The sequence below is a fragment of the Coturnix japonica genome, chromosome Z (genome assembly GCF_001577835.2).
Source record: "Coturnix japonica isolate 7356 chromosome Z, Coturnix japonica 2.1, whole genome shotgun sequence".
In the NCBI taxonomy this organism is placed as follows: Eukaryota; Metazoa; Chordata; class Aves; order Galliformes; family Phasianidae; genus Coturnix; species Coturnix japonica.
Window position 1 is genome coordinate 24,265,511 of NC_029547.1, and position 21,557 is coordinate 24,287,067.

The 21,557-nt window shown below is 33.8% G+C and overlaps 1 protein-coding gene across 4 annotated transcripts in view; it reads right to left on the minus strand.

Moving 5' to 3' along the window:
- Positions 1-730: 730 nt before the first annotated feature.
- RFX3 (regulatory factor X3) overlaps positions 731-21,557 on the minus strand; it is a 111,948-nt gene continuing 91,121 nt past the window's right edge. For 3 of the 4 annotated variants that reach the window (XM_015848912.1, XM_015848913.2, XM_015848914.2), the window contains 10 exons: positions 17,209-17,330; positions 16,447-16,559; positions 15,455-15,570; positions 14,599-14,753; positions 9,404-9,501; positions 8,954-9,103; positions 6,664-6,872; positions 5,523-5,676; positions 3,611-3,653; positions 2,554-2,814 (listed from right to left, as the gene is read on the minus strand). In XM_015848912.1, coding sequence (XP_015704398.1) covers positions 2,576-2,814; positions 3,611-3,653; positions 5,523-5,676; positions 6,664-6,872; positions 8,954-9,103; positions 9,404-9,501; positions 14,599-14,753; positions 15,455-15,570; positions 16,447-16,559; positions 17,209-17,330 — 1,399 coding nt within the window. In that variant the 3' untranslated portion in view covers positions 2,554-2,575. Of the gene's footprint in view, positions 2,815-3,610; positions 3,654-5,522; positions 5,677-6,663; positions 6,873-8,953; positions 9,104-9,403; positions 9,502-14,598; positions 14,754-15,454; positions 15,571-16,446; positions 16,560-17,208; positions 17,331-21,557 lie in introns of all 4 variants that reach the window. The other variant, XM_015848911.2, reaches the window with a different exon arrangement.

Here is a 21,557-nt window from a genome sequence, read left to right on the forward strand (position 1 = left end):
AGATTCTCAGGTCCCACATCTTTCAGCAATCTAAATTTACCTATTACAATCATTCTCTTTTCTCAGCAACAACAAATACAACACTAAAATCTGTAACACAATAAGAGAACGCTATCGGGTTTGCCAACACAAAACTGAAAGAAGTACTACAGTATTAAAGAAGTTTAAAATGAAAGAAAAAAGAAAAAAAAGACTTATTTCACTTTATTTTAATTGTAAACATCTTATAATGCACAATGAAGGGAATAAGTATTTATCACAGCTTAGTTTTAGGATTTTTGGTGAAGGGTACAGCTTTGCTGATTTCCAAGGAAAAATCAGGACACACTGAGCAATGTATGTGAGAGCAAAATCTATGAGATTCAGTGCATTTATGAGTGTAGAAGTAATGAATATAAACCTCACGTTCACTTTTTACTGAGGTGAAATCGCTGACATCAAGTAGGATTTATGCAGGATGGGTTCACCTCCCCACTCTTTAAAGGACTTAAGTTTAATTTTGCGCACCAAACAAGTTAGGATGTTTTAGTTGATATGTAGCTGTATTTGGGGCACATGTAATCCATAGCATCTAACTCCTTTGCTATAAATACACCGTTTCTTTCGCTATTCTTCTCCGATTTGGTATATATTACATTAAAGTCATTTTACAGACACCGTAGGTAAGCCAAAATAAAAAAAACCCTAATTTTTTTACCCAGTCGTTTGTATAAAGTTCATTTTTTTGTGCTCTTTCACTTCTTGACTTTTTTTTTTTTTTTGATTATTCGATTCCCTACTTAATGTAACAAATTCATGTGTCTGCATAATGAAATGTTTAGGAATAAAAATTGCAATTAATGTATGCTATATAAACTGTCAATATGAGATCGAGCTGTTAAAATGTAAAATCAGGCTGATACCCCACAAAACATACAAATTGAAAACATGCACTGCATTATGTACCTGCTCATTTATTCATTTTTACTTTTCAAAATTAGAAGTAGACATGGGTCTAAAAATATATATAATCATGCTTGGGACTATGGTCAATCTATCTTGACATCTGAATGTGGTATTAAAGCTAGTTTTGCCTTCCAGATTCCCAAGCAACTTTTATTTGTAATAAAGTGAAATCCAGCTAGAAACGAGAAAAAATAGGTTTATTGTCATTCTAAGAGGGATATTAAAATCATTTAATAATAAAAAATCATTTCATTATTTTGAAGGCTATGTAACCTGTCCTTACTTAGGGAATTTGAAAATGACAGGCACACCTTGTTGAATTAATTTAAGAGTTAAGAATAACAAAAAGTACTAAGTCTTAGCTTCAGTTCTGTTTAAGGCACCATGTAATAGCCGAGGTACAATGATCCCTGATGTACATTCTTAAATGGCAATGGTCCATCTAGCCACCTATTCAAATTCTACACAACTGGGAATAAGTAAAAGTGAGGTGTGCCAGTTACACTGCCTTACCTAATTTTTTGTAAAAATTTAAATCCACTGTAACAACAAAGAAATATTTTTGAAAGGAAAATGATGCAGGTTGCTACATTCCTTGCATTCTATAAATTATCTTTTCTAAGAGCAGCAGATTGAACCACTAATATGAAAAGACCTGGAATAGAAGAAAGTCATCCAAATGGAATATTTTCCTGTATGTCCAGTCCAGCTTAAGTAGCACGTACACTTAAAAATTAACAGTAATAATTAAGTCACTTCTTTTTCAGCTTCAGCTTCTAACAACTATAGTACCACTCAACAGCCAAAAGCACCTGTTCAGCGGCACCACGTTTAGTATCAGTAGTCTTCAAAACAGAGGAACTGGTATGCAAATAATATCTGGAACTGTTGATTTTTAATGAACCTTGCATTCTTAATATGATGGTCAGATTAGGTACGTTTGTTACGTACACAAGATTAGGTACGTTTGTTACGTACACATTATCACATTGTTACAATTCCGCCATTTAAACTTGCTTCTTTCTCACAGAAAGAAACTGGTATATCTTCTCAACTCTTCAACAATATTACAAAAAATCCCCCTGAATACTCACAATTTTATCAAAATAGTGTCTTTTAGTTGTCCACGGAAAAGCACCTTTTATAACAAACTTGATACATCTGTTGTCAAATAAGTATGCCTCCAGTGTAAATCAAAGAAAATAGTTCTTTTGATATTTCACAGAAGTGCATCTATTTAAAAACCTACGTATATGAAATCATCACTATAACCAATAATGAACATTAAAATATTTTTAAAAAACTATGAAAAAAATTAAATTATTATTAAGAGGACAAAAACATTAACATCAAGCTTTGCAAAAATCTTTCTTGCATTTGATTATAAGAAAACTCTTCACATTGAGTGGCCAAGGTAAAATGATCCTGTTTACAAAAAAAAAAATCTTTTCTTGAACAGGCCTGGCAAAATGCTTACACTCATACCATTTCATGACTCCAATAAAATAATGTTCAGTACAGCTGAAATTTGACAACAGTCGATTTTCAGACCTTTTTTCTCTTTTATTTCTTTTTTCCTAATAAACCCAAAGGGCTAATGTAATGATGGGGGGAGAGGGGAAGTTTCACATTAGACTGCAGTATATGTATTTCCAGTAGCACTGCACTGTCTGATAGTCTGAGTAGTTGCAACGATGTGCTCATTATGAATTGGGTTTAGGAGGTTCTGCTGTACTCCACTCTCAAGCACTGGCTGCATGCAGCCCACCTGAAATGCTTGGTTTAGCTCTGTTTTCTCTCTCTTTGCTTGCGGCTCTCCATTTTCATCCATTTCTTCATCTATTTCACTTTCAACTTCGCTGCCTTCATCTGCAGAAAGGGGGAAAAAAAATCCCTTTATTTTGCAAATAATATTTGAAATACAAAGTTATTGGGATGACTAGCAATCTGATAAAGCACAAACTGAAAACTTAAAACTTTAATGGAAAAAGCTAATGATTATATCAAATAGATTAATAGACTCTCATTGTTTTGATCACACCAGTTACATACTATTGATAAAATAAAAAGGAAAAGCAATTACTAATCTGAAAAACAGTATCTAACAAGCAACAATAACTTCCTACTGCAAAATCCTTTTTGTCTTTAAGACCTGATAAACCTTTTGAAGAATTGCTACAGATGGGGAAATGAGTGAAAAGAGGTTGAGACGTGACATGAAATTATACACTCTGTCAGTGTAAAATCTATGTCAAAATATGGCGTGAAGAGCTCATAAGGACCTTATTTCATCCTACCATCTTCTCTGGCATGCTATTTAGCAACTGCATGCAACTCCAACATCTTCATTTAGCAGTGATAAAGATACATAAGACTACTCTTGTCTTTCTTCCCACAGCTGTTCCCTCTTCTTCGTACTACCAGACACAAATTCCAGGCTCAAATGGGAATATTTCCTGTGTAAATGCTAAATATCTTTAAAATAAATTGTTGTTAGCAAACATACCTATGATGTTCTAGTAATTATTATATGCTGCAAATCAATGTATACACAAAACAAACATATGAATTTTATAGCATGATACAGCTCTAAATTCTACTTACTTTGCTCAGAGACACATTAGTTCTACACTGATTTATATACTAGAAAGATTAAAACACTTACCTTTATCCATATTTCCAGGGGACACAGCATTTAAATCACCAAACTGAAAAACAAACAGTGAAAAAACTGAGCACAGTGTATGCAAATAGTTATGTAGTGTCTGTGATGGAGACAGACTGTGCTCCACTGGTTTGAGGCTGGCATGCAAACACATGACCTAAGCTGCAGCCACATCCATCATGCATCAATTCATTTTCCATTCCATCTTGTATTTAGTAAGACAGTTATCACTAAGAAGTGAGCTACTTCTGTGTTGAGTAAGTCAGAAAATGTGACAGACATTTTGAACTATCAATATTTTATCCAAAAGGTCTTTCTAGAATTTCTCAGAGAATCCAGAAGAAAAATGAAGGTATATCTCTAAATGCAGCTATAACATTGCAGATTTACCTGGAAGGCAGATGAAATGCATTTCTGAGGAAAAGTTTACAAACTGGTAACCAGTTTACTTGTATTAAAAAGATATATTTGCAAAAATGTTCATATTCTAGATGTGTAACATTCCTTCCTTTCGTTTCCTGAATCCTCTCTCTTAAATGAAATTAGCAGAGTAGAATGTCATCAATGAATCTCAAAGGAGAATTTTACTTCAGTTATACAGTTCTGACAATAAGTAATGATACCAGCCTTTTTCAGAAAAAGAGTAAAATAAAAGTTACTTAAGGAACAGTAATGCAATGAGCAGCAATACCATCATTTCATGTCCTCACACTTATCCTTATGCTACTTTGGCTTTGTGCAAAGTGTTCACACAGCTATTATTTGTTCACAGCTTTTTATTTGAATAAATCTGATCCAGTTAACTGCAATACTTGGCAGTACTTTTGCTAACACCTGTGCCCAAAGCTGGGCGAAGAGGAAGGCAGGAAAATGAACATGCTAATCTCAGCTGCAACACTAGCTTACACTGTCCTGCAATGTTTGTCAAACTGTGGTCTTAGGTTTCCTCTTATTATTTCTGTCACAGTCATTGAATACAGAAATTCATTAACAAGCATACATTTAATCATAAAATCATAGCATCATAGAATCACAAGGTTGGAAAGATCATCTAGTCCAACCATCCTCCCATTACCGTAACTACAGCAAACCACTAAAGCAGATCTTGTAGCTGAGCTTGTAATGACCATTTGCACCTTCTCTTGTGTATCTCCCACCTCCAAAAGTTTTGTTATTTTTTTCGAATAATATCTCCACCTTCAGTTTACATCAAATAAACAACTACACAGCACCTAAAAACTGATGCACAAACATAAGATGTGTATTAAGAAGGCAAGAATGAAGTAACTGTATGATTTTGAGTATCTTACTGCATATGTAGGGCAGACAAAGGATATATGCTATTAGTGGGTCACTAAGTGGAAACACTGTAATTTAATTTGTCTAAAACCTCATGCCACATGGTAGGAAATCATTTGACAAATATAGTGAGACATGTCCAATTTCTCTTGAAAGTCTGCTACCAATTTACAGTATTTAATGATACCGTTAGTGTATCTTGAAGGAACAACAAAACCTGATGTCAAATCAACATGCAAAGTAACTTCCAAGTTATCTGTAACAAACATCACGCAGTGACTCCCAAATGTGAAAATGTAATAAAGCTGTGCCTTTAAACATCTACTGCATTTTCAAATGTATCCATTTTCCATCACTTTGGAAGTACAATTCTATAATGAAAGTGTATGCATTCTTCAGTATTTCACTCAAAAGGTTAGATGAAGTACTGGAGAAAAGAGGGATGAAATAAACCTCGCCTTGCAGATGCCACAGTCAAGTACAAAGATAGTTCATCATTCTTAAACTGTACAACATCCTACAAATACACATGAAAGTTTACAAAATTTGCAAAGGTATGTACGCAAATTCATCGTTAAATCTATCAAATCTAGTCTCTCACATATTATCTTACCTCTCCCATAACTGCAATAGGTGTCTCTCCTGTGGCCTGAGCAACACGATGTTCTACTAAGTAAAACATGTATTCATCATAAAGCAAGCGGATCAGATGAAAAGAGCCAAAGCTAGCAGCACTGCGCAAGGTTAGATCTCGAATCACCATTGAGCTACTCAAAAATGGAAAGAAAAACAACACTGTGTTATATGTCATTGTCACACAAATGCTTATCCATATAGACATTTCATCTCAAAACCAATATTCCTAAAAACAGCATTATCCACAGTGTCTGACTAATGGTGCCTTTGGAAAGAGGAGTTAAGGAAAAGCGATTATTTGCTTCTCATTTTTTGCAGAAGGTGTTGCAGGCCACCAAGAAATAACTGTGCTTTTTAGTTGTTGTTGTTGTTTTTTTGTTTGTCTTCCATTTTCCTTTGCTTTCCTATCTTCATAACCACCAAGATTTGTGAATATGTAAAACCTAACCTGAAGGAAAACTGCTAAAAACACAAACAAAAACTATACTCAAACTTTCATTTTAGATAAACTAATGTTTAAATAAATTCTGTTGAGCCCACTTCCCAGTAGAAAGGTTTTGATTACCATGATTCTAATAACTCAAAGTTCAAACTAGATTAGAAAAAGATGTCTGTGTATGTATTAGATTGACAAATTCTGGTATCTTTAGCAAGTAGCTGACATAATCATTTTCAAAGAGCCAGCTTTACACTCACAATTGATCCAATAAACAGCTGGTAGGGAATGTTAGCTTGCTTTAATCCACTTTATATTCTGTAAAAAAAGTTTACCTTACCTAATGATCACAGATATTACAGTGTTTTAAAAAATAAAATTAAAAACACTGGATTGTACGGTTATTCAACCCAATGATCCCAAGTTGTGTTTCTAATTCATGACAAAATTCTACCCGCATTCATATGGCCTTCCAAACAGCAAGAGTATTGGTTAAGTCCCTGCCAAGTTCCAAGTGTCCCTGAGTTTGATGTTAACAGTAATTTTCTGGAAAAAAAACCCACCCACATACTTTTGGTGACTTGATGACTCACAGTTTGATGTTGCATCAGTCAAGTTCACTACAGTGAACAATTCAGCAAATAACAGAACAGTTAAAATGTTTTATAAGTATAAATACTACCTGTAGAAAGACCATTTTAACAGAAATTGCCGTGCTGCTTTAGGAAAGCTGGGTCTTCCTTCATATGGTTTCAATGCTTGCATCATTACATTATCAAGCCAGGCAGCCCACTGCTCCAGAGTGCTTTGCTGTTGAAGAGTCATTTTGAAATCTGTTTCTAGCCTCTGAACCATGTTGTCATCACACTGGCACACCCAGGAAGCCTGCTCCTGTTAAAGCAAATAGCAGCCCTTGAAGTAACAGCACATAAACCAAAACACAGAACACAATTCATTCTTAAAGGTTAAAAAATTCTGTGGAGAAAAAGGGCAAAAAATGCTTGTAGGACAAACTAAAAAGCAGTTCTTGTTTTTATGTCTGTCACAATTTTGTTCAAAGAAAGTGGGTGGGAAAAACACAACACTTAAATGTCAAATTCAGAAATAAGAAGAACAATGGAAATGACACAAGCATGTTTTAGTTTGCCCCATTTGTTTTCAGAAGATATCTCTTACTTTCTTTGTTGATAATTTTTCTACTGAAATATATGGGAATTGTCAGTTTTTGCTGGGACTGCTGGCATGCCAATCAGAAATACCAGTTAAGTGGGGGTCTAAAATAATAAAAGAACAAACAAGAAATGAAGTGCAAGGTTCCTCTGGGCATGAAAAAGACAATTTTAGTTATACCATCTTATAAAAGAAAGTTTTGCATATAAACAAGAATTGCTTTATTTGCTGACTGTATGTTACACGAAAGTACAAACTTAACTGCAAAGAAATGGAGAAACATGCTTGCATATAACAATGAACAATTTAATCAGCAATATCAAGATTAAATTAATTTAGTAGGACACTTCAAAAACTAAGAGATAACATGGAGACACATTCAAGACATGCCCTTAAACTTTAGCTATCTTGTGCCATGTTAACACCTCAAGATTAGCAGGCTGTGTCTACATTAACATATGAGCATAATCAACATTTTGCATCTTTGGTCGAGTACACTACCCACTCCTGTTCTTTCATGTTGGTACCAGCGATGTTCCAAGAAGTAGTCTGAGGTAAATTGGAAGAGATTTGAAGGTTCTTGTAAGACATCTTAAGGATTCAGAACCACAGATACTGTTTTCTGCAGTCCTCCCAGTAATGGGAAATAAACAGGTGGTCAGTGAATATTAAGATACTTGAATGTGTGCAAGGGGCAACACAGCTGGTAACAGGACTGGAGGGCATTTTCCTATGAGGAGAGACTAAGGACATTCAGGATGCCCAGCCTGGAGAAAAGGAGGCTGAAAGGACATCAGTGCTCCTTGCAGCTCCTTGAGGACGAAAAGTACTGCGAAACGTACTGGGCTCTACTCACTGGTTATCAGTGTGAGAATGGATGGAAAAAAGCTATGCCACGAGATGTGGTCTAAACACTGGAACAGTCTTCCTGGAGAGGTGGCTGATACACTCTGCATGTCAGTGTTCAAGAGGCATTTGGACAATGCCTTAAAAAATACACCTTAACTTTTAGTTAGTCCTGAAGCAGTCAGCATGACTTGATCCTTCTAAACAAGCTATTTTAATTCTAATGCCACCATTTATAATTTACATATTGTTGCATAATATAACTACATATATTAAAATATATTTATTAAAAAGTACGTGAAAAAAGCATAAAGAATAAAACTGTCACTAGCAAACTGATTTTTATATGTAAAATTATCTCCTCAAAAAAAGACTCTGACACAGAACTGCCAGTCATCCAGAATATTTTACTTTGTTGGGCAAAAGGAAAACAACACTTCAGCAATGGTGTAGAATCATGTGAGAAACCCTTTTTGAAGGCTAACTAGAAACCAGTTCTAACCTTTATTAATCCAATAATGACTCATACACATAAGCAAAGATACTTGGATAAAGCATACTAATTTAATTGTATTTGAATGAATGAAACAGTCTCTACTAAAAACAATGTTGTACATTTAATTGCTTTCAGAGACATTCAGGAGTTGTGTTCCTTTCTGTGACCTAAATGTGCAATATCACTGATGCTATTAATAAGACATTATTTGTGATATAACCATTCAAAGAATGCACAGGCTCTTATGTTTTCAGAGAATCTGGAAACATATGAGTACTTGAAATAAATAAGCACTTGGAAATGGAAAATGGCTCCAAGTTCTTACTTTCCTAAAGTAGATTTGAGCGAATCCTCAAAACATTATTGTGCTTTTTTCCTGAAAGAATAATGACAGCAAATGCAAAAAGTTCAGAATGTTTGGATTATTTTTCAAAGTCTGTTACTTAAAGCTAAATTTTACCTGAACATTGGCAAAATCAACACGGTTAAGATCATTGAGCATCTGGTTGATTTGAGAAGTGTTTTGAAGAACAGCACGAGCTGCTTGAGCCAGGTGGTTTAGAGATGTGTATCTTCGCAGAGTCTGGGCAAAGGCACTTACAGCGGCAACCTATGAAGAAATTAATTTCTTTTAAAATCTTGTACTCTCTATCTGTAGAATAATACACCTTTGATTGTTTACATTCATTTTAATATTCTACATTAATGGCCCATAATATGTGAATTATATTCATGTAACAGGTCAAAAGCATTTTCCTTTTAATCTTTTGACAAAACAGAATTGTTTCTCATTATTTGATGTGATGCTAAACATGAAATTTAGCATTCAAGTTAAAATACTACTGCTTTTATATACTACTGCACACTAGGCTCATCATTGCAAGAATTAAGCCACAATAGTTTTGTCTACCTTGGTTTGTATCATCCTCTGTGGAATATTGTTCATGGCATTTGAAAGCCAACCTTCAAGGCTTTTTGCAAAATTGCGAATGGCTTGGGTCAAGGCACCTGCACATTGAAGAAGAAGAAACAATGAAAAGAAAGCAAAGTACCTGTTTGGAAATGTTTCGCATCTTCAGTACCTTTGTGCTCAATAGTTTGGATCCACCACTTTTACTTACTGGAAGATGAAACAAACTAGGGTTCAAAATGCCTAATTCAGATTCAGATTATGCAATAATGGATTTAGTTTTCTTTTAATGAACAGTTTGAACTTCCTCACCTAATCTGTCAGGAAGCTGATGACAAACAGTATTGCTTTGGGCATTACTGCATAAGAACATCTTTAATTGCAGCAGTTGTTTCCTATACACTTAAAATTCCTATCACAAATTTTTGGTGTTCTACTTCAGTTAAGTACCTCTTTTTAAAGAGCAAGTCTCTGAAAAATTCCTATTATTGGAAAACTGCAGCTTCCTCAAATAGACCTGAAGAAGTGTGAACTACTGTCATGATACTGCTTATTTCCACTGGAACAAAATCCGGTAAGTAGTACTTAAGGATATAATCAACAAGCAAAATATAAGAATATATTCCACTGACAGAAAGTTTAATCATTCAAACAGCTGTAAAATCTTCCTGTGTTTTTTCTTTCATTTATTTATTTATTTATTTATTTATTTATTTATTTATTTATTTCCTTCACTATAGCACCCATAGAACTGATTGGATGGATGACAAGGATTTTGGGAGAAACTGAAGCTTTTGCAGGAATCAGTAGTGCAGTCAAAAGGGGTTTTGAGGGTTACTCTGGAAGTAATGCCTTTGACTTTATAATGTTGGCTGATGACATCAGTGGTAGACATTGGTGATATGAAAGTAGAGGCTGAACATTCACATCAACAATCTATTACATGTTCTGGTTGTGTTGTAGATGGCAGCAGAGGGGCAGTTTGACAAAACGTAGTCTGATATGGAAGTGTGGATGAAGTAAAGGTGTGCCTCTGAATTCATGTGTAAAAATTATACCCATTGACACTCACTGATAATTACTGATCATTTTTGGATGTCAAGCAGTGGACGTGAGCAACATGAGGTGGTGGGTGGTACACTGCAGCAGTGCTGACAGTGATGTGAAAGACAAGCCATGTTCCAGTCATGCATTTATGAGTGCAACATACAGGCTCTTGTTCAACGCTGGTGAAAATGTACAGCTAATGGTGATGACTATGTTGAAAACATTTCTGATAGCTTAAAATTTTCTCTACCAACTAGTGTTACTGTGCTGTTGAAGTTTCCATGAAAAATAATCAGGATGCACTACTTTCAGATCAACCTATGCAGTTATTAAAGAAGGAGGAAACAAAATTTTTCCATAAGGAACTGCAAAAGGAAAAAAAACAAACAAACAAACACAAAAAACCTTATCTCTTGAGTAGTAAAAATCTTGCTTTCTAATACTTACCACTTGCTCACAGACCTAATAGTGTCCACCGAAATAGTTGGGAAAGGAGACAAAAATAAAAACTGCAGTTTTCTAAAAATGAAGGGAGAATCACTGCAGCTGCAAAAATGAAGAGTAAGAACACTAGAAAAAAGGAAACTACACTTACTTCCAAATTATTTCAGCTACATGTGAGAAAAGACTGTAAACTAAAGCCAAGGTTCTGTTTATAGGGCAGAATACCTTCTGGTAGACTAAGGCTGAAAGAATTTATCTTTGAGAAATACTCTTTTTTACTGCTTGAATTATTGATAATCCTTTTATTTAGGGAAACTATTACTAGAAGATCAGTTCACTAAAAATAAGTAATTCATTAGATCTTTTTCAAATTTCTTTGAATTTATACTAGTAGCACATAGAAATTCTATTAGTAACTTACACAAATGACCACAGATTTGGATGCTTAGTTGAACATAATTTGGTGTTACAAAGTATCTCAATAAGGTAAGTATTCTATGGTAATATGTGTTTAGAATTGCAGTATCACAGAATTGCTCAGGTTGGAAAGACCTTAAAGATCAAGTCCAATCACAACCTAACCATAGTACCCTAATTAACAGCCCTCAGCTAAATCATGTCCCTGAGCACCACATCCAAACAGGTTTAAACACATCCAGAGATGGTGACTCAACCACCTCCCCAGGGAGCCTATTCCAGCACTTAAGTGTTTGTCTGTTTTCCCTTGAAGCTTTCACATAGAGAACAGGCTCTTCAGTCCTATCAATTATTCTGCAAACCTCTGATACTTTGTAAATTCTTCCTCAGCTCTTACTAATTAACTATGTTTTCATTTCTTTTATTTCTTACCTACAGAGAAAGAAAATGCAAATTGGAAAGAATAATATAAATACTGTATGAATTACATTTAGTAACTTAAAGAAAGTATTACTGTTGTCACTTCTAATTAACTTACTATTCTTTTCCACCTAGTTATATATTATGAAATTACTTTGACCACTGCAAGGTTAATCTCCCTTAAAAATAAAGACAGAAATGCAGCTCAGATACATGAGCTTTAGCTAGGAAGGAAGTGGATATAGAAGGAATAGAAGGAATAGATATAGTGGAATAGAAGGAATTCTAAGTTTTGAAGAAATGTTCCTTCTTTATAGCTATATTAGATAATCAGGTGTCAGTACTGTATGGTGAATTTCTAATGAATTTTTGAGATATCATGTTAATATATAGAATTTTTCTTACACAAAATCTTTAAGTATGTGTCCAGCCATTGCCAAAAACTCATGTACCTGCATCCTCAAAGCCTTCTTCATGTTGCCAAGAAAAATGAATTATTAACATTGTTAAAATAATTAAAATTATTAAAAACTTTTCAATGAATTACACAGTGAGTTCACTTCAAAGTAAAGGGCTTGAATTAAGTCATATGTAACTAAACACACACAAACTTGCAATAGGAGTTACTGATAGAAAGTTAGATTTGGATAAGAACCTAAGAATCCAGAGTCTGAATCTCAGCTGAAAGCTCTCTAGCATGTAAATCTAAAAAAACAAACCAATCAAACAAAAACCCCAAACCAAAAACAAACAAACAAAAATCCATTCACAAAAAAACCCCAGTCCTTTTCTTCAAAGGTTTACTTTGAAGTACTTTAGATTTCTGTCTGCCTGAATTTGTGTAATATCATTTGGAAATACACTGAACATAAATTCTCTTCCTATGACAGAAACTCCCAGGCAACTTTATTACTGCCCATTCTGTCACAGGTGAAGGTGCAAAAAGTCTACAACGCAGAAAAAAAGATCTACTGCCAGTAAAATACAGAACTCAAGTCTGTTACCAAGGTCATTAGACAGTAATTCATTTTATTCCTGATTCAGACAGTATTCTGCTTTTCATAAAAAAAAGGAATTCAAACATTTTAAGCACATTTTTCATTCACTTTGTGGGTACTGAACATTTCCGCTAAGAAATTTAAGACAGAGGATAAAGCTAAATAAGCAATATTTTTCTCAATTATATTTTCTACTCCAGTAGTATATATTACAGAGATGAGTAGGAGGAAATTTTTTCTGGAATAAAAGCACTAAAAATCTACCAAAATAAATAAATAAATTAATTAATTAAAGGATCATGTTTATTTTAAGCACAATGTTTTTTTGGTTTTTTTTCCATGTTTTCAGCAGCTGCTGTTGTTATCTTTCCATTTACTCAGAAAAAAGTAATTAACTTTTTTTTTTTTTATGAAGTGTTTATAGTCCTTTTCTCCACGCTTTCCCAAACTTTCCTATAAACTAGTATTTTCCCACAGAAAATAATCAATTTATATACTTTACCCTGCTCCATTCTTGCCATATTAATCATAATGCACAACCTCTAAGTTTTCTCTTGGCCTCTTGGAATGATTATAGATATTCCAATTCAAAATTACCTGTTCTCCACATAGGTTTAACAAACACCAGTGAATACCAGTGGTGGACATTTTTTAACATGGCAACAATATGTAATAGAATATTGGTGAGAGCATTTAACCTCTACTGTCATACCAGCAACATCTGCCAGTGACGTCATGGGCCAGGATAATAAAATAGGAGACTCATACCTCACTTTTTCCTTCAGTCCCCTCTACCCCTGTAATGGCTGATCTTCAGATTCCACACACTTCCAGTTTCAATTTTTTCTATTATACATAGTTTACTGAAAACTAATTTTGTTTCACTGACAAGCAAGAAGTCAATAAAACTTCTCAAGAAGGCAGTACCACCAAATATTCATGTGAATTGCTTATCACTGCTGGAATTACTATACAGGAACATAGGATTATAGTAGGAAAAATAATAGCTTTGTCAGTTGCAAAGCTACTTCAAGCCCCAATTTTTTAAAATACATTAATCCAATTTTATAAGGTGACTGGATTGCTTCACAGAAAGGATGTGATACTTAAGCATTAGAAGAACTATATTTTTAGAACTATTTCATTTCAATAGTTTGCACAATATATGTTAGACAGTAGATGTTTTATAAAGGAGCTATCTTTCTTTAGATAAATTGATTTTCTGCCAAGAACAGCCATATACATACATTCCTGGAGCAATGATGGATTCTAGTAAAATTAACATACAATAGAAAGCTATACGCATGATAATGGTTGAATAGACAGTTAATGATTCTTTCTTGTAGGACATATGAAGAGCAAACACTAATTCAAAATACTGAATTGGTCTAAAAAATTCAGAATTAACTCTTCATTACCATAACAGCCTTTAAAGATAATTCTTTTAAATAAGGAACAAAAACCAAAATGTCCAAAAATGAAAGGACAAGGCTCATATGTTTTTTATTCTGGACTGATTAAATATTAATTTGTAATGTTTATAAACCAGAAAATACTTAATTTAATGTAAATACTCACTGACATTAGCTTACATTGGGTTGGGGGTCCCAGTACCTCTTAAGTACTTTTCATGGGAAACTTGATCTTGAAAACTAGATCTTTCAACTGCAGTAATATCCTCAGCTATTTTAAAATATATGGCATTTATACATCAACTCTCAGGACAACTTCCTACCCAGAGGTCTTAAGTATAAATGATACACAATAGTTCTCCAACTTTAAAAGTAATGCCTAAAACTTCCCCATGAGCTGTAAGACCACACACATATGAAAAAAAAATCCTTACAAAACATTTTGTGTTCAACTTACTAGGAATAGGTCTAAGGACGTCAGGAATGAGAATCTCCACCAAAGCCTGGTACATCACATGATCACAGTTACACATCCATTTCAGAATAGACTCATTTTTGCACAGAGTAATCAGTTTTGCTTTTGGAAGTCGACTTTCTATTTCACTCAGATTGCTGGAGTGAACAAATACAGCAAAGGAATAAGTGAAAATGCATTTATAGCAGATAAAAAACAGCAATTGGTGTTAAAATTCATTATTGTGTGTCCTGGTGGCGCAAGTGGTAGGAATGCTGCGTTGCAACACCGGAGGCTCTGGGTTCGAATCCCCCCTGTGGCACAAGTGGTAGAAGTGCTGCTCCGCTGCACAGGAGGCTCGAATCCCAGGGGGTTGGACTCGATGATCTCTAAGGTCCCTTCCAACCCGCACGAGACTATGATACTATGATACTATGATGATTTAATAATTAAGTTATAGATATGTCAGCTACAGCCCACAAAACTTCTTTTCACTTTGTGTCACATGAAACTGGACTAGAAAGCTTGCACAGATCTAGTATAGCCCATGAATTATATAGATGTATGAATCTTATAGTCTTAAAAGAAATGGATAGGATACTGTTAAAATACACCTTCATGATAGTTATCTAATCAAAAAAAGAAAAGAAGAAAAAAGACAAAATTCTTTCAAAACTGCAATTTGCGATACATGCAGTGAATATTAATATGCCAGACAATACAAATTAATTTTTAAAATGTATCATAAGAAAAGAAGATTTTTACTATGATGGTAAAACCAGTAAGTTTCGTGCTGTTGTTTGACACTTCTGTTATGTTGTTATAACAATCAGTAAACAAAGACAATACTTCTACTGACCTTGGTTCATTAACAGTAGTACCATCAGGTGGAGTAGAGGGAGAATAGCGCCAGAAAGTTTGCCACAACTTTTCTATCAGGCTGAATTGAAGATTCACTACCACATCCAGAATTGCCTGAAAAAATAAAATGCAAATACAGATTGTCTTTTACCTAGTTCCCATCTAGTCCCCAAGTCCAAATAAAGAAATGACCTTTTTTTTTTTTTTTTTTTTTTTTTTTTAAATTATGTAATGGAATAAGGACAAACTTATCGTTTCTGAAATGATAAATACGATTTTTACAATATCGATGTATTATCCAGTAGTATAAGCTGCTGTGCATAAAGAGTACGACCAAGTGTACACGCACAGGAGACTCCAAAAAGGAACACAAATTATGTAATGTCTATCCTAAAGCTAGTTAACACCACTCCAAACTCACCATTTTATTCATTTTGGTTATTCAATAAAGTTTTGAAAACACTTTTTGAAAAGTTTTAGAATATATTTTTTTCAATATTAAATTAATTTTAACCTTCCCAATTTTTCTTCAAAATGAGAAAAAAAGATGGTTTTTTTGTCTTTTTTTTGTTTTTGTTTTTTAAATGTAAACAATTAAATGGTATTTTAACTTTTTTTTATTTTTATTTTTATTTTTATTTATTTATTTTTTTTAACATTTCCTACTGACAAAGCCAAAGATCTGCATACACAATCTTAAGTCTAGCTTCTCTAAAAAATCTGGAATACATACATATAATTACATTCTAAAAGCTATTGCTTTTTAGAATATATTTCTGTCCTGATGAAGGACTCATTTTTTCCTAGTAAGTATTCCAGGAAAATTAGCAAGATACTGTCCCTTCGAGTGAAATAAGCAAAATATCCTGGAGTCAGTGGTATGGCTGCAACATATCCAGAATTACTATCCTGCACCAGTTCTCGTTCACTAGAAATAATGAACCTAAAAATAACCCCCAAAAACAGATTTGTAGGAATTATAGGGAATACCTCACAGTGCTCTCGATAAAGACTCTGCAGTGATTTGATGTCCTCAAAGGTAGTACCATCTGGTAGAGAAGATATTTCAACTTCACCAAACTCTGGAAGTACTCGAGATGCATCTGTTTCCATAACAACATAACAAGGAAACAGTTATGAACAGTGCCTACTACCGTATGATCAGGAAAAGACTTAAGGATGATACAAATAAATAATCTCTAGTATGTCACAACGTTCAAAGTGAAGATTCGTTCACACTTGTTCTATGTTAAAATCATGAAGAAATTCAGACAGCATTTTTAAAGGAAAAAAACAACACAACAAAATAGTTGCAACTATTTGGCTCTTCCCACTTACGAAACTACAGTACACTTTCAAAGAAGATCACTAGATGGTTGACACACGTTGTTAATCAATAAAACGTACTTTAACAAACGTGTAAGGAGGCAATGTCATCAGAGAATATCAATAAGCATGTCTATATATAACTTTGCACAGCAACTGTGTCGTGATTTACATAATATCAGATATATCACACAAATAAAGAATTTGCATATTCTTTTTACACTTACATGATGCAGATTAAATATTTCATAAAACCTGCCAAAAAAAGTATGTAGTTCAAGTGCCTTTTTGTTCTGTTGTCAGTAGAAATTTTAAAGAAGCCATTATAACTTCGGAAACAATTTTTGTACTTATGTGACTTGATATTTGCAGTGGAGTTCATCTTGTTTATTTTTACAGTAGAATAAAACAAACATGTTTTAATACCTAAAAACTGCTGATGATGTTGACTTTGGGCAATTACAGTTTGTTCAACAGATGTGCCTGTCTGTTGACCACTTCCTGTGAAGCCATCTGCAACTCCATCCACTTTCTGCATAGGCTTATACCTACAAAAATATCAATTTCAAAATTATCCCTTTTGTTAACTTCTTCATAGATGAGCTCATACAGGCTATGTTTACCCTGATTTCCCCATTTCAAAATAAAAATTTACAGAAAAGTACAAAAATAATTTACAAATTTTTATTTTCTTTGCAAATAACAGAAGAAACACAATTAGAAAGGGCAGCCAGTACATTACTAATTAAAAATTTATAAAAGTGATATTACAGTACCACTACTAATTTCTTCTGGAGTTTAGCATAGGAACAATACAATCATTAGACTGGCTAATTTATGCCATTTTAAGAAAAATAAGAAAAATAACACTGCTATCTGGGGACAATGAAAATGAAAGTCTTTGAACGCCTAAATCCTTCTTAGAATCTTTGGTATAGTTAAAAATAAAAGTCACAATGTTTCAAACAGGAGTGTTAGATTGGATGGTAAAATGTTGTAAGACATCTGATGGGCAATAGGCCCTGCCCATGACTTGAAAAAAACCTGAGAGTTTATTTAATAATATATATAATATATAAATAATATAAATAATATATTTAATAATAATATTTATTATTATTGAGGTTTTAGTAGCAACAATTTGGCTACTTTGCACTTTCGAAATAAAATTGTAGTCAGTGGAAGAGAAAAGAAGAGGAACACCAAAGCTGAACAAAATGTCATCAAACAGTGTTTTATTGTTGAGAATTTTCTGTATCAAATAGTGTTATTGTGCTATTTGTACCTGTTGTAGTTTTCATGGAAATATATAGGAGGCATTACATTCCATGCAACGTATATACTATACTATAATATATATAGTACATTATATAACTGTTAGTGCAGTGTTGTGTTTTTGTTTCTGTTTTTGTTTTCCCTAAAACTATATCATGCTTGCCTTTAACTGTGCTGCATGTACAAAAGAGGTTGATGTCTCTTGCCAAGATTAAGGATTGTAACCTACCATATAACCTCCACTGGGATGAGTGTTTTTAGACAACTTCGTATCTCAAACCTATTTCTCCTTGCCATCATTATGGCAAAATAGTGTGACCCTAGACCTTAATTAAGTTATTGACAGGTTTTGAAAGAACAGAAAATGCTGAATATTATTAAAGAGTCTGACCCTGACTTCCCTAGTCTAGTCAGTGTGTACAGAGAGTACGAATGTCTTGTATGAGATTATCTGTTGAGGAGAAATAACTAACTTTTTGTGTATTTATGGGAGAAGCAGAAGTGTTGGACTGTAGCTGCTATGTTTTAGTGTTACTGCTTGTGGTAAGATTGTGTTGTTAGATAGTCTTCTCTTGTTAAGAATTAATGTACTTGTTTGCTTTTGTCTTACAAGCCATATTCAAGAGGAGGAGAGAAGAAAGACTCTTCCCCCTGTCTCAAGATGACTGTTATTAGCATGAAGTCTGTTCTGCATTAACAACAGAGCAAATCTAAACCTGGTTGGGGTAGAAATAGAATATGATTAAATCTGCTTAGTACTGTATTACAAATACCGGATTGATTTGTACACTTGAACTGGTACCAGACAGAAGGGGGTGAATTTTTTCTCTCACTTTTGTGCCAGAGAATAAAGCTTCAGCAATTTTAAAAATAAAGAGTTGTCAGCAACAGCTCCTCTGTTAGAGCTGGCATATTGTTGTACAGTTTTGCCACACAGCAGAGACAGCGCTGGCTATAAAAAATAATCCACAGATCATGAAAGCATTCAAAATTCATTTTCTAAATTACTGTATCAGAAATATTTCTATAGTATTTTAGCCAAAAAGAAACCAACATTGATGAATCTTTTAAAAAATAAAGTCAAGGCTATGTGTAACTCTGTTTTCCAAATGAGACTTCTAATTCCAATAAAGGTTCATTCCTAACATAGGACAGTGACCGTCAGTTAAGGTAGTCTAATAATGATATTATATTTATCATGTAACTTCATGACAAGTGTTTGTGTTTAAAATCCTGTAGTCATGAAGTGCAGAATTTAAAATGCTAGATGCAACTCCTTTTTCAATATTTAGGTTCATTTGCTTTTATGACAGATACAAGTGGGTAGTGCCAAGCAATGCAGATGTTCAATTAAACTTCAGTTACATTTAGCATGCTAGACAGAATCTTCACTCAAGATGTAACATAATTTAAGCACTGGAATGGGCTGCCCAGGGAATTCCTGTACCTGGTAGAATATAAGAGACATAGGGATATGTCACTAAGGAACACAGTTTAGTGATGGGACTCTGTAGGTCAGGTTGATAGTTGGACTTCATGATCTTGAAGATCTTTTCCAACCCAGATGATTCTGTGATTCTGTATCTTGTCATAGAAATTAACACTTTTCAACACCATTAGAAAATCACTTAAACCAATGAATGTAGAAGAAAAGAAAATATTATTTTTAGAAGCTTCACATGTAATATAAGCAAAGAGTAGTTAAAAACTTAAGATCTGCAGTTGTTAAAGTGCAGGTGGACCTCTGGCAATTTAGATGAGAAAAAATTCTCCAAAAATCTTTAGTTATATGACAAATATTTTCTATTCATTGAAAAAAAAAAAAAAAAAAAGTGGTTATAATTTCCTAACAGGTAAAATTCACTGTTTGAATATTTTTTTGTTTTAATTTTTTATTTTTAATAAAAATAACTACTCGCTACCGACTTACAGCTTGTTTCATCTTTCACTTTTTTTTCTTTTTTATACTTTTAAACTATAAGGTGCCAGAAGTCTGGGGGCTGAGAACAATAAAATTTACAATTTTTTACCGTGTGCCCCGGTGGTGCAAGTGGTAGGAATGCCACGTTGCAACACCAGAGGCCCTGGGTTCGAATCCCCCTGTGGCAAAAGTGGTAGAAGTGCCCCTTGGCTACACAGAGGCTCGAATCCCGGGGGGTTGGACTCAATGATCTCTAAGGTCCCTTCCAACCCGCACGAGACTATGATACTATGATGATGATACATTAACACTACAGCTTTTTGATGTATTTGACACAGAAATGATATAAATTTCTGTCCAAATATTTATATTGGTTAACATAAACTGCAAAATTTTGTGAGGTCTTTGGTAAACAACATAAATTTTATCAGTTTGTGAAAAGCCATGAAAATCCAGAAATCTTCAACACTGAAATTGGAGCATGGAATTCAGAAATGACAGAGAGTAAGATGCTGGCTTCATGAGGTAACTAATTCACAATATAACTTAATTGGTTACCACTGTCTAACTCTGATCAAACATTACTAACAGAAACATCTTCTTCCACTAGAGAGAGGATTAATAACTTCCTAACTAGAATTCATGCACTACAAACAATTTATATTAAGTAGTAAGATGAGGCAGAAAGAATCATAAAGTATCTGTTTGGTGTGAAGTACAAGAAACAAAATGCAAAACACCCAACAGCCTATGACAGAACAAATGCACTGACAAAGTCACAAGATTTAAAAAAAAAAAAAAAAAAAAAAGCATCTTTATCAGTGATCGAATTTATTAAAAATATCTTAGTTCATGTTCAGCTCCCACCAGTGAAAGTACAAACACATGGCTGGTGTGTACAAGAACTGAGAGATATATTTAAAATTAACTTGGAAAGCCGGAGGTTTACTTATGGAAATAAAACTGAAAACAGGTGAAGAATGCCCAAGGGAAAAGACAAGAGTGTCTATGCCAGCTGTCTGAAATAGAGATATAGATCACGAAAAAGATTTCACAGTAAGACTGAACTTTAATTTTTTTAACAGCTTTAAAGATGCCTTGCTTGATATGCTCCTCTTCTACAAATACATTTTATAAAATCAGACATCTTAGACATTTCTCTTTAGTACAATATGGAAGGATAGTGATAAAACGCAAGTACAAAGTAATTTCAACGAAGTGTACCTACTTCCCATTTTTTACCCCTAAAGTTGTCTGTCTGTAGTTTTTTCTATATGCAAATCACATTCTTTCACCAAAAGCATGTGCCTCTGTCATCTCTTTCACCTTTGTGGAAAAAAAAATACATACATCCTTCACTCTTCCCAGAAAGTACCACTGCTTCCAAATACTTCTGCCATTTCACAGATCTTCAGCAAAAACAGATGCTGAGAGCAAATACTTCAACCAGCCTATGGGCAAACTATTATGGTCATACAAGTTCTTTCAAGGAGAGGAAGTAAATATCAATCATAAGCTCACTATATGCATATTATCCATAAAACCATAATGTGATGATAATATCAACATTTGAAATTAA